The sequence below is a fragment of the Chionomys nivalis genome, chromosome 16, assembly GCF_950005125.1.
Source record: "Chionomys nivalis chromosome 16, mChiNiv1.1, whole genome shotgun sequence".
In the NCBI taxonomy this organism is placed as follows: Eukaryota; Metazoa; Chordata; class Mammalia; order Rodentia; family Cricetidae; genus Chionomys; species Chionomys nivalis.
The window spans coordinates 50,016,953-50,029,970 of NC_080101.1; the positions used below are offsets into that span (position 1 = coordinate 50,016,953).

Genomic DNA, 13,018 nt, shown 5'->3' on the forward strand with positions numbered 1-13,018 from the left:
TCTGTCGTTTCATGAAACAGCCATGTTGTCCTCTTTCAGAAAACATAAAAATACCCACTCTTTTCCAACCACTCGCCCCATTTTGGAGACCACCGCCTTCCAGAATTAAGGAGCGTAACTAACTCAGGGGCCTGCAACTTGACCTTGGTCTTCAGCCTATGAGAGTCCCCTGCATTTTCCCAGGATGAAGGGGCGGGGGATGCCTTTCTCTTGGACAGCCAGTCACACAGTGTTTATTAGAAAGCCACCCTGAAGCTCGTAAAGAGGTAATGACACGGCTAGCTTGTGAAGGTTTCTCGTTCTTTTCACTGGGCTCTTTTTCTCTCTTTTCCGACAGTGGGATCTTTCTGCGCTTGCACGAGCTCTAACAATAACACATACTGGTGTTTGCGTACAGTTAATGAGACGCACAATTTTCTCTTTTGTGAGTTTGCTACCGGCTTTCTGGAGTATTTTGACATGAATACAGATCCTTATCAGGTAAGACAATATACTTTCCTTTGTTGAGAGCGGTTGGAAATGGGATAACCCATCATGTGCTCACATACATTGTCCTGACCACTCTGTCCACAGCTCACGAATACAGTGCACACCGTGGAACGGGGCATTTTGAACCAGCTACACATACAGTTAATGGAGCTCCGAAGCTGTCAAGGGTATAAACAGTGCAACCCCAGACCCAAGAGCCTTGACATCGGTAAGGAAGAAAATATTACTTCTTTCTGTTGTATTTAGAAAACTCTTTGTATGATCAAGATTTCTCCTTTCGAAACATTTCTGTGCATAAGCATATAGTTTAGAGCACTTACAAGAGAATCATTGCCAGAAGCTCCCAACATAATTTGATTTCTGATTCTCTCACCTGGTTACAGCGATGGGAAGCTGAGTTGACTGACGGACCAAGCGTGAGTAACCCTTCACTCTCTTGCATGCATCCACTGTATCAGAAGACCTCAATTCTGACAGAAGCATCCATGGGAAGGAGAGATCAAGGCTTTGGGGGTTCCTTATGGTCCCCCTTAACAGTTCTAAGTAAACCAGAAGCTCTTGTTACAGTAACTTGGTAGAGACACACAGTGACCTGCTTCTTGTTACCATCTGGAATCATCCACCCCTATCTGAATCCCTGCCCAGGACAAAGGAGTTCCAGTGCTTTTACCACTGTCTCCCATTTGAAAAGCTCATAAACTTGGAGTCTGAGATGGTGCTGAGATGTCCCCATTTTGCCCCGGTGTGTGTACCTGAATTTTTCTCCTTTTGGTATATATGGACGTGGCTCTTTGCCTTGTTTACTCAGCCTTTGCCCCACCAGCGAAAGTCATTGTCTATCGTTTCTATAGAAATGTAAATATCATCTACTCACTGGAGGGAAGTAAAAGAACTGGAGACTACCCTGACATCCCGACAGAATGACAAGCTCAAGTCACTGGCTTTGAAAAGCAGTTTGCAGGAGTCCCCACACACTTTGTGAGATGCGGTCTTACTGTACATAGCTGGACTGACCTCCAACTTACTGTGTAGCCCAGTATGGCCATTCTCCCAAGTGTTGAGACTATAGGTATAAGTTGCAATGCCTGACTTGCAAAGCTCTCTCTCTCCTCTCTCGTTTATATTATGTGCATATGTCTGTGTCTGTATATGGGTTTGTGCACATGAGTCCGATCCCCCGAAGAGGCTGAATAGAGAGAATGTCCTTATACCTGGCACTGGAGTTACAGGCAGTTGGAAGCCACAAACTCTGGTTGCCTGAAGACCACTTTGTGCTCTTAACCAGTGAGCCATTTTCCCCCATCCCAGATGGAACATATTTAATGCAATCAAGTCTCAACCTGTGGGTTGTAGGTTCTGTGTAGAGCCAGCATCCCTAACAATAAAAATGGCAGCCGTCTGGTCATGTCACTTGGTGGTAGTTACTTTTTTTGTTGTTGTGATAAAGCATCAAGGCCAAAAGTCACTTATGGAAGAAAAAGTTTGTTTTGCTCTGCAGTTCCTGGGATAAGAGCCCAACATGATAGAGAAGCATAGCAGCAAGAGCTTGGCAAGGTGGATGGAGCAGGAAGCTGTGAACCACAAAGGAGAACCAGGGAGAACAACAATCACGGTGACATCATAAACACCCAAAGCCCACCACCAGCTACCTCCCCAAGGTTCTATAACCTTTCCCAAAAAGGTCCTCCAATTGGGGGCCAAGTGTTCAAACATCTGAACTGATGGGGGACCACAGACTTGAAGGGAGAAATGAGCTTCTTCTCCCAAAACAATCAGTCCACTTGCTTGTCATTTCCATCACCGAAGGGTCCTAGATCAAACAGCCTACAAGAAAGCCCAGCAACGTGTCACGGCTCAGTTCTCTACCAACGCTTAGGGAAAATGACCCAATCAAGAACCAGGTCTGCAAAGTGGGTCTTTTGGATGCTTACTTCACTCAGCGTGAAGCTTTGGAAACACCCTGCTTATATGCCGACCTTTTCCAGAAATCAAAGAGAGAAAAAGAGAGACAAAAAGTGGGAGAAAGCCAACCTGTGAAGGCCTGGGATCTAAGCCAAACTATTAGACACACTAGAAATATTACACAAAGCTATCATTCCCCAAAAGAATACAACTTCATCGTCATCGGCCATAACTTCCCAGCTCCACTGTGACCCTACGTCATTGGCGATGACTCGCCAGCTCCACTGTGACCCTACTTCATCAACTATGAGTGGCCAGCTCCACTGTGACCCTATGTCATCAGTGATGACTTCCCAGCTCCACTGTGACCCTACGTCACCGGCCATGAGTGGCCAGTTTGACTGTGACCCTATGTTATCGGTGATGACTCACCAGTTCCACTGTGAGAAACCCGATAGGGTCCTTAATGGTGAAATGACAGGCCGGGTGGGGCCTCATGACTGCTGTGCACTTGCAGTACCCCCTCTGGCGTCTAGACTGCTCCTATGGGAGATTATTATTGGCCTCCCTTTTCAAGCACCGCCCCACTCCTCCACCACTGCAAAAAATATTTTTAATTTACTCAGAATTACATGAACTTCTGGAAACACTTTTCTCGCTGTTTTCTTGTTCTCACCCCCATTTTGTCCTTTTACATGGTTTGCCTTAAGCCTTTTATTCTTAGCACTCAATCCTTCTGAGACTAATTAATAAACTCTCCGTTGGATGTCGATGCTGCCTGTATTTAACACAGTACGTTTCTTTCTAGGACTGAGATATGTTCGTGGAAGCTGCATAGTGAAAGGTCCTATGGGTTCTAAAGCTAACTGATTCCTCTTCTCCTCTTTCCCTGTATCAGGAACTAAAGACGGAGGAAGCTATGACCTACACAGGTATTCACACTTCGTTCTCAGCAGCCTCTTTCCCGTAACTGCATGACCGGTCATTTTGGCTCGCTTCAGTTTCTTGCCATCTCGCACAGAATGGAGGCTGTGGTGCATGTGTGTCGTAACACCATCCTCATTCCCATCAAGTCCCTGGCTCCAGACACGTCCTTCTGCTTCCCCCTACCCCACGAGATGCTGCTCTGAGCTCTGAGCATTTCCTCTCTGCCCTGCATGCCCTGCCTGTTTGCTTTTTGAATGATGCTTTAAAGCAAGGATTTGCTGGGACAGGAGAATGGAGATTGGTTTCCTGTGTTTTGTTTCCACAAGTGGGTGGAGAGGCTGCATGAGACTGAGAGATTTTGTTTTTCATTTAAGAATACTGCTAATAATTAAAAAAAATTAAAGAACTAAGGGAAAATTTGAGAACACTCTGAGGCTGAAGTCAGAAGAAACAAAGAATTTCCCTGTGTGCAGTCATTGATTAACTTTGGTGGCAAAAGCAGTGGCCATAAGGAGAATTCGGATGGAGGGAAATGAAGAGACGGTGTCAGGGGTTAGGGACAAGGTGGTCAGGGTCAAACAGCAAGTTCCTAACATACATGAGAACGATCGTCCTGCCACATGGAACTTCATAAATAGCCTCACCTTGATATCACCCCCAACCCACATCCTTCTCTCCTACATGGAGGAAGGCATATGCCTGGGAGCTTATCCACTGATCACCCAGAAATGTCAGCCATTGTTGATTTTCTACGCTAAGCCTAGGCTCTGGAGGACTTACCTGAAACGTGCTAGTTTTGGGGTGTATGGACTGTCCTTACCATCAGTGCTGGGGCTTTGGTGTGTCCAAACTCTAGGTAATGCACTTGCTTAAGGCCCAACTTCCTACCAAAGCAGGATGCTTTAGTTGGCACCACCCACTCTGATACCTCCTCAGAGATACTAGAGAGCCTCCGGGGATACCTCCCACCAGCTTCCTGATCTGGGATCTCACGTGCTTCCCTTTAGAAGCAGCTCATTGAACTGAAGAACAATGGCAATGGGTTCTTGATCCTATTGCATGTAATGGCTTTGTGGGAGCCCAGGTAGTTTGGATGCTCACCTTAATAGACCTGGATGGAGGTGGGTGGTCCTTGGACCTCCCACAGGGCAGAGAAACCTGCTTGCTCTTTGGGCTGAGGAGGAAGAAAGACTTGATTGGGGGAGGGGGAGGGAATGGGAGGTGGTGGCGGGGAAGAGGCAGAAATCTTTAATAATTAAATTAATTAATTAATAAAAAAAATCAGCAAGAAAAAAAAAAAAAGAAGCAGCTCATTAATCCAGAGAAGCTAAATGACATCATGAAAGGCAGAAAGAAAAAAAAGAAAGAAAACTGGGCTATTGGGGACATTTTATGGTTACTTCTCCATCCTCCATCTGCCCCTGTACTAATCCTATGCCATCCCCAGAAAATATAAACAAGACAGAGCCAAGCCTACTCTTAAGGTGGCTGTCCCCAAGAACAGGCTGACAAGGCACTGTCCAAGCTGGCCTGGAACTCTTTAGTCAGTGATCCCAAAGGACGACCTTGAATTTCTGACCCTCCTGCCCCTCCTTCTAAGTGCTAAGATTATGAGCACGCGCCACCTCATCCATTTTCCATCATGTGGGGACTGAAGCCGGGGCTCTATGTATGCTAGGTGAGCACTCCGTCAGCTGGGCTACATCTTCACCCTAATGTCTGCTAATTTTTAATGTTCTATATTCATATAACGTGGCATTTACAGAGAAGCTGTTGGAATAGATCTAAGTGTCCCATTTGCTTCACGTCTCTCATTTCTTCTCTTTTCTCATACAAACACGCCTTCGACGTCAGCTCTGGGTCATTTGCAGGTCTCGTGTCCCTTGGTGTAGAAATGTTTTACTGTGTGCTTCCCAAGGACATTTTTACCTATGCCCGTCGAACACTAACTAAAAGCAGGCCATCAACATGAACCAGGGCCATTATCTAATCCACATTTTGAGGCCACATCTTGCCAAATGTTCCAATCAGGTCGTGTTTATGGTGTCTGGTTTCGGGTCTCAGATTCAATCCAGAATCATATATCATATAAAATTGTCGCCTACTGGAACAGTTTCTCAGCTTTTCATTGTTGGTGATGACATTTCATAGGCCACCAGCCAGTTTTTTCCATAAAATGCCCTTAACTTGATGTTTGTCTAGAGTTTGCACATCTAGATGGGAGTTGTCTGTCTGGGAGAGGACTATTATTGCAAACAGCACCGTGTCCTGGGAATATCTTCTCTGGGTTTTTGTCATTTGGCTAATACATTGTTTGCAAAGCTAGTCCACTGTGCAGTTGCTTGTCTTTCTCTCTGATGAACAGCCAACTAGCTTTGGCGGGCTGTTGTGACTTCTGCCTGATCGTTCACTGTGCTGGTTTGATTTTGTCTGGTGTTGGAGCAAGCACTGTATGCCGGAGCCCCACTCCAGCCTGGAGTTATTTATTATTAATATGATGACTGAAAATGGATTTTTTCCCAGATCCATTGTTCTGCCTGTGTTTCTCAATGTGTTCTACCACAAAGAAGTAACTTCCCATATCATCTATCACTTGTGTAAGGATGGAGCAAAGCTTCTCAGTTTCCTCAGGATATTCTTCTCCTATCATGTAATGGCCACTGTTGTCCCTTTAAGTCCTCTGTACGATTCTGGAAAGATTCCCCTTGTTCTTGAATACTTGCTTGATACCTTGAAATAGGTCCAGGGTCATCTTACATTTTTGTCATCTAACATGCAGCAGCAGCAGCCATTGTTGGGCACTGATCCCTGTTTGAGATATCTGGAAAGTGAACGCCAGATGTGGACTCGAGATTGCACAGCTGCTGCTGAAGTGTCTGTGCATGCATGTCCATCCCTTTACCTGTGCAGAGTGTCTCAGAAGTGAATTGTCCTTCCATCGTGACCTCACCCTGTCCTTAGTCCTAATGAGGGAGCTTTTAGGCTATTGCCATCAGGAGAGAGTTAGAATTCGGGACTGAGTGTGTTTGCCATCGTCACACTAAGGAAACAGTCATCCATTTTCTTGTCAGTGCTTTGCCATCAGTGAAAACCAAATTTGTCAAACTAATTACCAGCATCTATGATACGCCCAGATAATTTTTCTCTATTGATTTACAAATAAGTTACATTATATGAATATAACTGCTAAGAAAAATAAAACCTTTCATTCCTGGACTAAATTTTTTGGGGGGTCGCTGTGCATGTTTTTCTTAATAGAATATTGAATTCTTTCACTAGAGGTTATAAGGAACCTACACTTACCATCAAGATCTGCCTATAATCTTCTTGCTCTTGGTGCTGGCACTACTGTTCAATTATGATCTTAGTTTCTTATGGTCACTGTAGAAATTTGCGGACACATCTCTAAGTGACATGTACTTATTCCCTTATGTTTCCAAAGACACGAAGTTTAAAATGTCTCTTCCGGGCCTAAAGCTGTCAGTAGGCTTGCATTCATTTCAGGGCTTCAGAGAACTCTGTCCTTCAGAGAACTCAGTCCTTTCTGGTTTCTTAAGTGGCTTCATCTATTCCTCGACCATGGCCTCATCTCTGAAGGCAGCAACATGAGCTTCTATTGTTCCTCTCCACCTCCATCCCTCTCCCATAGTCGAGTCTCCTCTGTCTGTCCTGCTTCTCCACACGGCCATCTCCCTACAGTTCCTGGTGGCTATCTTGAGTTCACCTAAACATTACCCCATCAAGATGCATGACGCTGTCACACTTGCGACTCCCTTTTGCCTCCTAAGGTGATGTCCACAGCTTCTGAGGAGTTGGATGTGGACATCTATGACGTGAAGGGAGCAAATCTTCTGTCTTATTCCACCATCGGTGCTGTATTTGCTTTGCCAATGGTGTCTTGACGCCTTCGCTTCCTTTCTGTTTTCTAGAACAGTTTGTAGAGCATCAGGGCTCTGGGGGGGGGGGCAACATCCTCCCGAGAAACCACATGAACCCAATGCTTCTTTACTGAGTGGTTTCTAATAACCTCTTATTGGATAGGAAACTGCTTTGTCTCGGCTTCCTATCACTGCTACGCTGCCAAGTCAGCTTGAGCAAGCTGCTTCCTGAGCAGTTATTAAATATTCACATCTGAAGGACCTAGATGAAGAGGAGGTTGAGGTGACATGAAGCTGCATAGTTGCACCAGCCTCTCCCCTAATCACTCTCCTTAGACAGCTTGAAATTCTCCCAATGGCTGTCCTCCGTTAGCCTCCCTTGCTGATGCCATTTTCTCCTCATTCTCAACTTCTCGGCCAATTCCCTATGGAACCAGGACTCTGAACAGTCTGTGCAGTACGCTGTATATACAGTGTACCTGTTTAAACTATGGAACAGAAGTTGGGTATGGTGGCGCAGGCCTTTAATCCCAGAACTCCAGAGGCAGAGGCAGGCTGATCTCTGTGAGTTCAAAGCCAACCTTGTCTACAGTGAGTTAATTCCACAACAGCCAAAGCTTCACAAAGAAACCCTTTCTTCAAAAACCAAAAGAGAAAGAGAGAGAGGGAGGAAGGAAGGAAGGGAGAAAGGGAGGGAGAGAGGGAGAGAGAAAGAAAGAGAAGGAAAGGAAAGGAAAGGAAAGGAAAGGAAAGGAAAGGAAAGGAAAGGAAAGGAAAGGAAAGGAAAGGAAGAAAGAAGAAATAGCTGCTGGCCTAAGAAGCAGAAAGTTTCTATGGGTGTGAAAATATATAACTCAGCAGTTCAAATTGGTCAATATCTTCTGTTTCAAACTAAAAGAGAGAGAGAGAGAGAGAGAGAGAGAGAGAGAGAGAGAGAGAGAGATTTCTTTATTATGTAGTGTTCTGCTTTTATGTATACCTGGTGGAGGCCAGAAGGGGGCACCATATCTCATCATAGATGGTTGTGGACCACCATGTGGTTGCTGGGAATTGAACTCAGATTGTCGGTATAACCGCAAATGTTTTTGAACATTTTGTCTAGTGCTGGAACTGTAGAGCCCAGTCCCGAGAGTCTGTTACTGTCCAGACCCAAGAAGCACCGTGAGCCCCGTGTAGTCCAGCTGTGCACAGAGCCTTCCCTGGGGAGATGTTCCCTGCGACCATCTGCATCCTCCCCACTTGTGGTGGGCTATAGGACAGCTCTCATCATCACCCCTGACTGGAGGCATGTGAGGATAGTACGTTTAGATTTGGACCATCTCCATATTACTGCAGCCCGTGCCCTGTCCACTCATGTCATACACATAGCTAGTACCTCATGGAGGCTCACCTAAAGGGGTCCCTTAGTGATGCCGATGATGTTCCAGGAAGTCCTTATTCCAGTCCATCTGACTGGTCTTGGGGGGAGCTTCTTTGAGTATGTGCCCAGGTGTTTCACCTTGCATCTCCTGTCACTCCTTCCTCATGAAGAGAGTTGCTGGTTTTCCTCCTCTGAAACTTGGCAAGGGTTAGATTCTTTTAATTAGTTGTCCTTGTTTTCTTGGGGTGTCCAACTGTTTTCCTGCGGCTGTGGGACCTGAAGGAGAGCTTGGCTGGCTATAAGATTCTTAGTACAAACTATTTTCTTACCCAAGACAGTTTTCACATCCTTGAATGCTCGATTGACCAGCACTGATGCAGTGTGGCTGAAATTGGCAGGGACATTTTTATCAAGATACTATTATTTATTTTTATTTCTTTTAGAAATATTTTCTTTTAGAGTAATAGTGTGTAGATTAAGTTTGCTCTTATCTCATTAATTTGTAGGGTTTATGAGATTTCTGGCTTAAAGGGGATCTTTCCTGTCGGTATAACCCAATATATACAATATTTTTACCATTTAACTACTTGGGGCTGGGGGGTGGGGGAAGTCACATGCCCTCCATTGGACCCAAAATGCCTTTCCTTTTGCTGCCCCCTTCCTCTCGCACCAGCTTCCTGGAAGCATCCTTTTATCCTTTCTTCGTTTCCTCTCTCCCTGGAGCACACTTTACAGAGACTTCCAGCTTGAGTCCCTCCCAGCACTCTCCCTTGCCTTCAGGGCCGTGACTCACCTGGACTCTTGACAGTGTCTCACACGTGGGGATGACGTTTCTTTCCACGCAACTTCAAATCAACCTTGAGTTCTGCCCTCACTTCTCTTCCCTACTTTTCCCCAAGGCTGATGCCAGAGTGTGGTGCACAAACTCTGGGGGCAGGAGATGGTTGGGTTCATTCTTTGGTATTCCTTCTTTTCTTTCCAGGTTACAGGTGACCTGAAGATCCCAGCCATCTCTCTTACGGTTCCTTCAAAGGTGTGGGTTTTGTGTAGCCTTCTGACTTTCCTTTTTGCTGCATAGTTATGAGGAATTTGTTTCACCAGTCTGGGGCACCTTTTCCTAGATTTCATCTGAGCACAGTAAAGTCAGGGAAAGCTGGTGTGCTACGTGCACGCACGAAACCCTCTTGCTAAGAGGCTCCCTGGAAGCAGACGTCCGTGAGGAGCCTTATAACTGCAGAAATATGTCTGAGCATCTCACTTGAAGAGCTCAATTTTATTTGCATTCAAAATCGATTTTGCACTGAGTACCAAAGACTACAAAATGCAGATACTGCATTAAGCATTTGCCTAGTAATTTAAAATACCTTGTAGGCTCTCAATTTTCTGGAAGCCAATGAGTAGAAATGGCTTTGTCCTGTAACTGTTCTCCCATTGGACAGCTAGGGACCCAGGTGGGCAGGCTCAGTCTCTTCATCAGGTGGAAGTGTCATTTCCCCACTAAGCATGCTTCTTTGGCAGAGGGTTTCAGTTACTGGATAGTTTTTCCAATTTTGGCTTTAAAGATGATATTCCATGTATTGAGGTTGACCTTGAACTCTCTGTGTAGCCAAGGACGGCCTTGAAATTCTCATTCTCCTGCAGCCGCCTCTTGAGTGCTGTGATTACAGGTGTGTATCTGGCATTATGTGGTCTAGGGATCAAACCCAGGCTTTTGTGCATGCTACAAAACATTTTGCCAACTAACTTACATTCCCAGTCACCCCCTTTTCCAGTTCTGTCATTCAGCCACCTTTGTATGTAAAGATCACTCCTCAACATACCAATACTAGGAGAGAATACTTTTTGTTATTGCATTTCAAATTAATTACATTGCTCATCCAGTTGAATCAACAACATTTTGTTGCCCTAATCCCTCGGTTTCTCTTTTCACAGAGGACAATTATGGGATGGATGGGAAGGTTAGTCAGTCCAGCATTGCTTCAGACACCAACTGGCAAGGCCTGGAGGAGTTATCCGGTGTGGATGACGACACCAATGAGTACAGACATAACCCTAGACTCAGTCTGGAGGACTGGACTAGTTACCTGAAGGCTGTAGACACAACATTTGCACCGTTGAACCCTCACTCCAAGCAAAACAAAGCAAATGGGACTCCAGCTGCTCAAAGCAGTGGTTTCTCAGTCACCTCTGTTGAGCTCTTGGTGTCAGCAGAGATGGCCTCTGCAGAGTCAGGTGAAGACCCAAGTCACATGGTTGGGGAAGCACCTCCCTTGACCTTGCCAGTCAACCTCCAAATCCTGCATTTGAACAGATCAACTTTAAGTCCAGAGAGAAGACTTGAATGGAATAATGACATTCCAGAAGTGAATCATTTGAATTCTGAACACTGGAGAACAAGTAGAACTGAAAAAGCGATGGGATGGGAAGAGATCCACTATCCTGAAGGTGACATCAGTGGCAATGCCATGACAGAGCTGGTGTCCCGGTCTCATCGCAGGCTGCAGCCCTTCAGCTGGCATCAACGAGAACGTCCCCGGGATGTGGAGCCGGAAGAGGACGCTTTTGAAGATCAGTGGCATCTTCGTGTTCCTTCTGACAGAGCTAACATCCATCGAGTGTCCAGTGTGTCCAGTGTGGAACAGCCTGTCCATTCCAGCCACACAGAGAGAACACTGACCAAGATGCAGAAGAATGGCACAAAGGAGTGGGTGCCAAACCTAGAAGGCAGTGCCTCCTCCCCACTCCCCTCTGATTAGATGAAATGTTGCCCAAACCTTTCTATGTTTTTATTAGTAAACTAGTGGTGGTAATCGTAACTGCCAGCATTTGGGGCTCCCCGGGGTGCACGTGTGCAGCAGAAGTTTGTGGGATACGTGTGGGAAATGCTCACACATGGACTCCCTGGAACTCACGGTTTTCCCAAAACGAGAAAGGGGGGGGGCATTTTCTGTTTTGTTGCTTTGTTTTTGGTACTAAAACAGTATTATCTTTTGAATATTGTAGGGACTTGCGTATATAAAGTCTATCCAGTCGAAATGGCTAGGATTGTGCCTTTGTAAGTTTGGAAAGCTTGACACCCTTGGTGAGTCTGTCAACACGCCTTCCCTGCCTGCATGATGAAGTTTGGATTCGTTTCTAACCACTGGAATTTTTCGACATCATCATCTTTGGTTCAATGATTTTTTGCACTTTGAGTTTGGAATACTGTGTCTGCTTGGATGATAGTGTTATTTTTTTGTTTTTTTTTTGTTTTTTGTTTTTTGTTTTTTTTAGTGGGCTTATCAGAATCACACTATTTGTCCTACTGTAGGACAAAGGAATAGACCCCCGGCAATGACACACAGTATGGATCACATATTGTTTAATGTATGCTTTTTTTGAGAAAACACTGCATGTATTTTATACCTCGACGCGCTAAGATTGATTAGCAGAAAGGCATGACTCACGATATTGGTGGTTAAAAAATAAAATAAGTGAAAAAGTAATAAACAAGACAAAAATTACCTGCTCTCTCTTTGTGCTTACTATATGCTCAATACGACTAAATTTTGAAAGAAGGGACAGGGCAAAGACCATTTTATTTTAATTTTCTTTCTTGGATTGGTTAATAAGCTTATGCATTGGGGAAATGTGTGTAGTTTTGACTTTCTGCAAGACAGTTTTACTAAACTGAAATCATGAATGTTATAACACTTAAACCCATCATAGGGAAGGTTTGCTTTATGAACATTGCGGTATGTGAATATTTTTAAAACTGTCAGCAAACTCTGGTTTTCCCAAAAGACATAGTTCAAAACTGGTTTTGAAAATCTGTACTCTGGATATCATCCTGTTTCTCTTGGACTTTTAGAGACCAGTCGCAGGATTACCTCATCTCATTGTCCTCTTCTACTTCCCAGGGTCTTCTTGTTGTTGCTGTTGTTTAGCTTGACAGTGTTTTTTTTTTTTTTTAACTTTTCAATAATTCAAACATGGAGATACATTGTATTCTCCTTAAGTGTTTGTGGTAAACACTTTTCAAGAAAATTTCGTGTGGCATAATTGAATCCTTGGTTATTTTAAGTCTTCATCATAGTCTGTGCATAGACTAAACTTAACTAGCTGTTTATCAGATGTGGCTGGCAGCTGCCGAATGAAAGAATAAACATATTTATGGTCCTGGATGATGTGCTTTGTAAAGAGATTTCAAGATATTAAGAAGCATACTATGTTTTTTGAAAATCCTATATCATGCTCTGTGATGCTTTTATAGAACAATTCTGGCTTCAGGAAAGTCTAGAAGCAATATTTCTTGAAATAAAAGGTGTTGAAACATTTTACCTGTTTCAGAGAAGTAACCTTCAGTCAGCTTTTGTGGTCCACATGCTCCTTACAGGTTAACTTGAGTCTAGTTCTCACCTTACATGACTAAGTGTTAGTGATTCTTGTCAAATTACCCCCAGACCCATGTATTGTAGACCGT

General features: G+C 44.5%; 1 protein-coding gene across 4 annotated transcripts in view; it reads left to right on the plus strand.

The window, feature by feature from the left end:
• The window catches only part of Sulf1 (sulfatase 1), a 168,565-nt gene extending 155,781 nt beyond the window's left edge, over positions 1-12,784 (plus strand). For 3 of the 4 annotated variants that reach the window (XM_057790626.1, XM_057790625.1, XM_057790627.1), the window contains 3 exons: positions 338-480; positions 574-697; positions 10,489-12,784. In XM_057790626.1, coding sequence (XP_057646609.1) covers positions 338-480; positions 574-697; positions 10,489-11,312 — 1,091 coding nt within the window. In that variant the 3' untranslated portion in view covers positions 11,313-12,784. Of the gene's footprint in view, positions 1-337; positions 481-573; positions 698-3,289; positions 3,324-10,488 lie in introns of all 4 variants that reach the window. The other variant, XM_057790628.1, reaches the window with a different exon arrangement.
• The last annotated feature ends 234 nt before the right edge of the window (positions 12,785-13,018 follow it).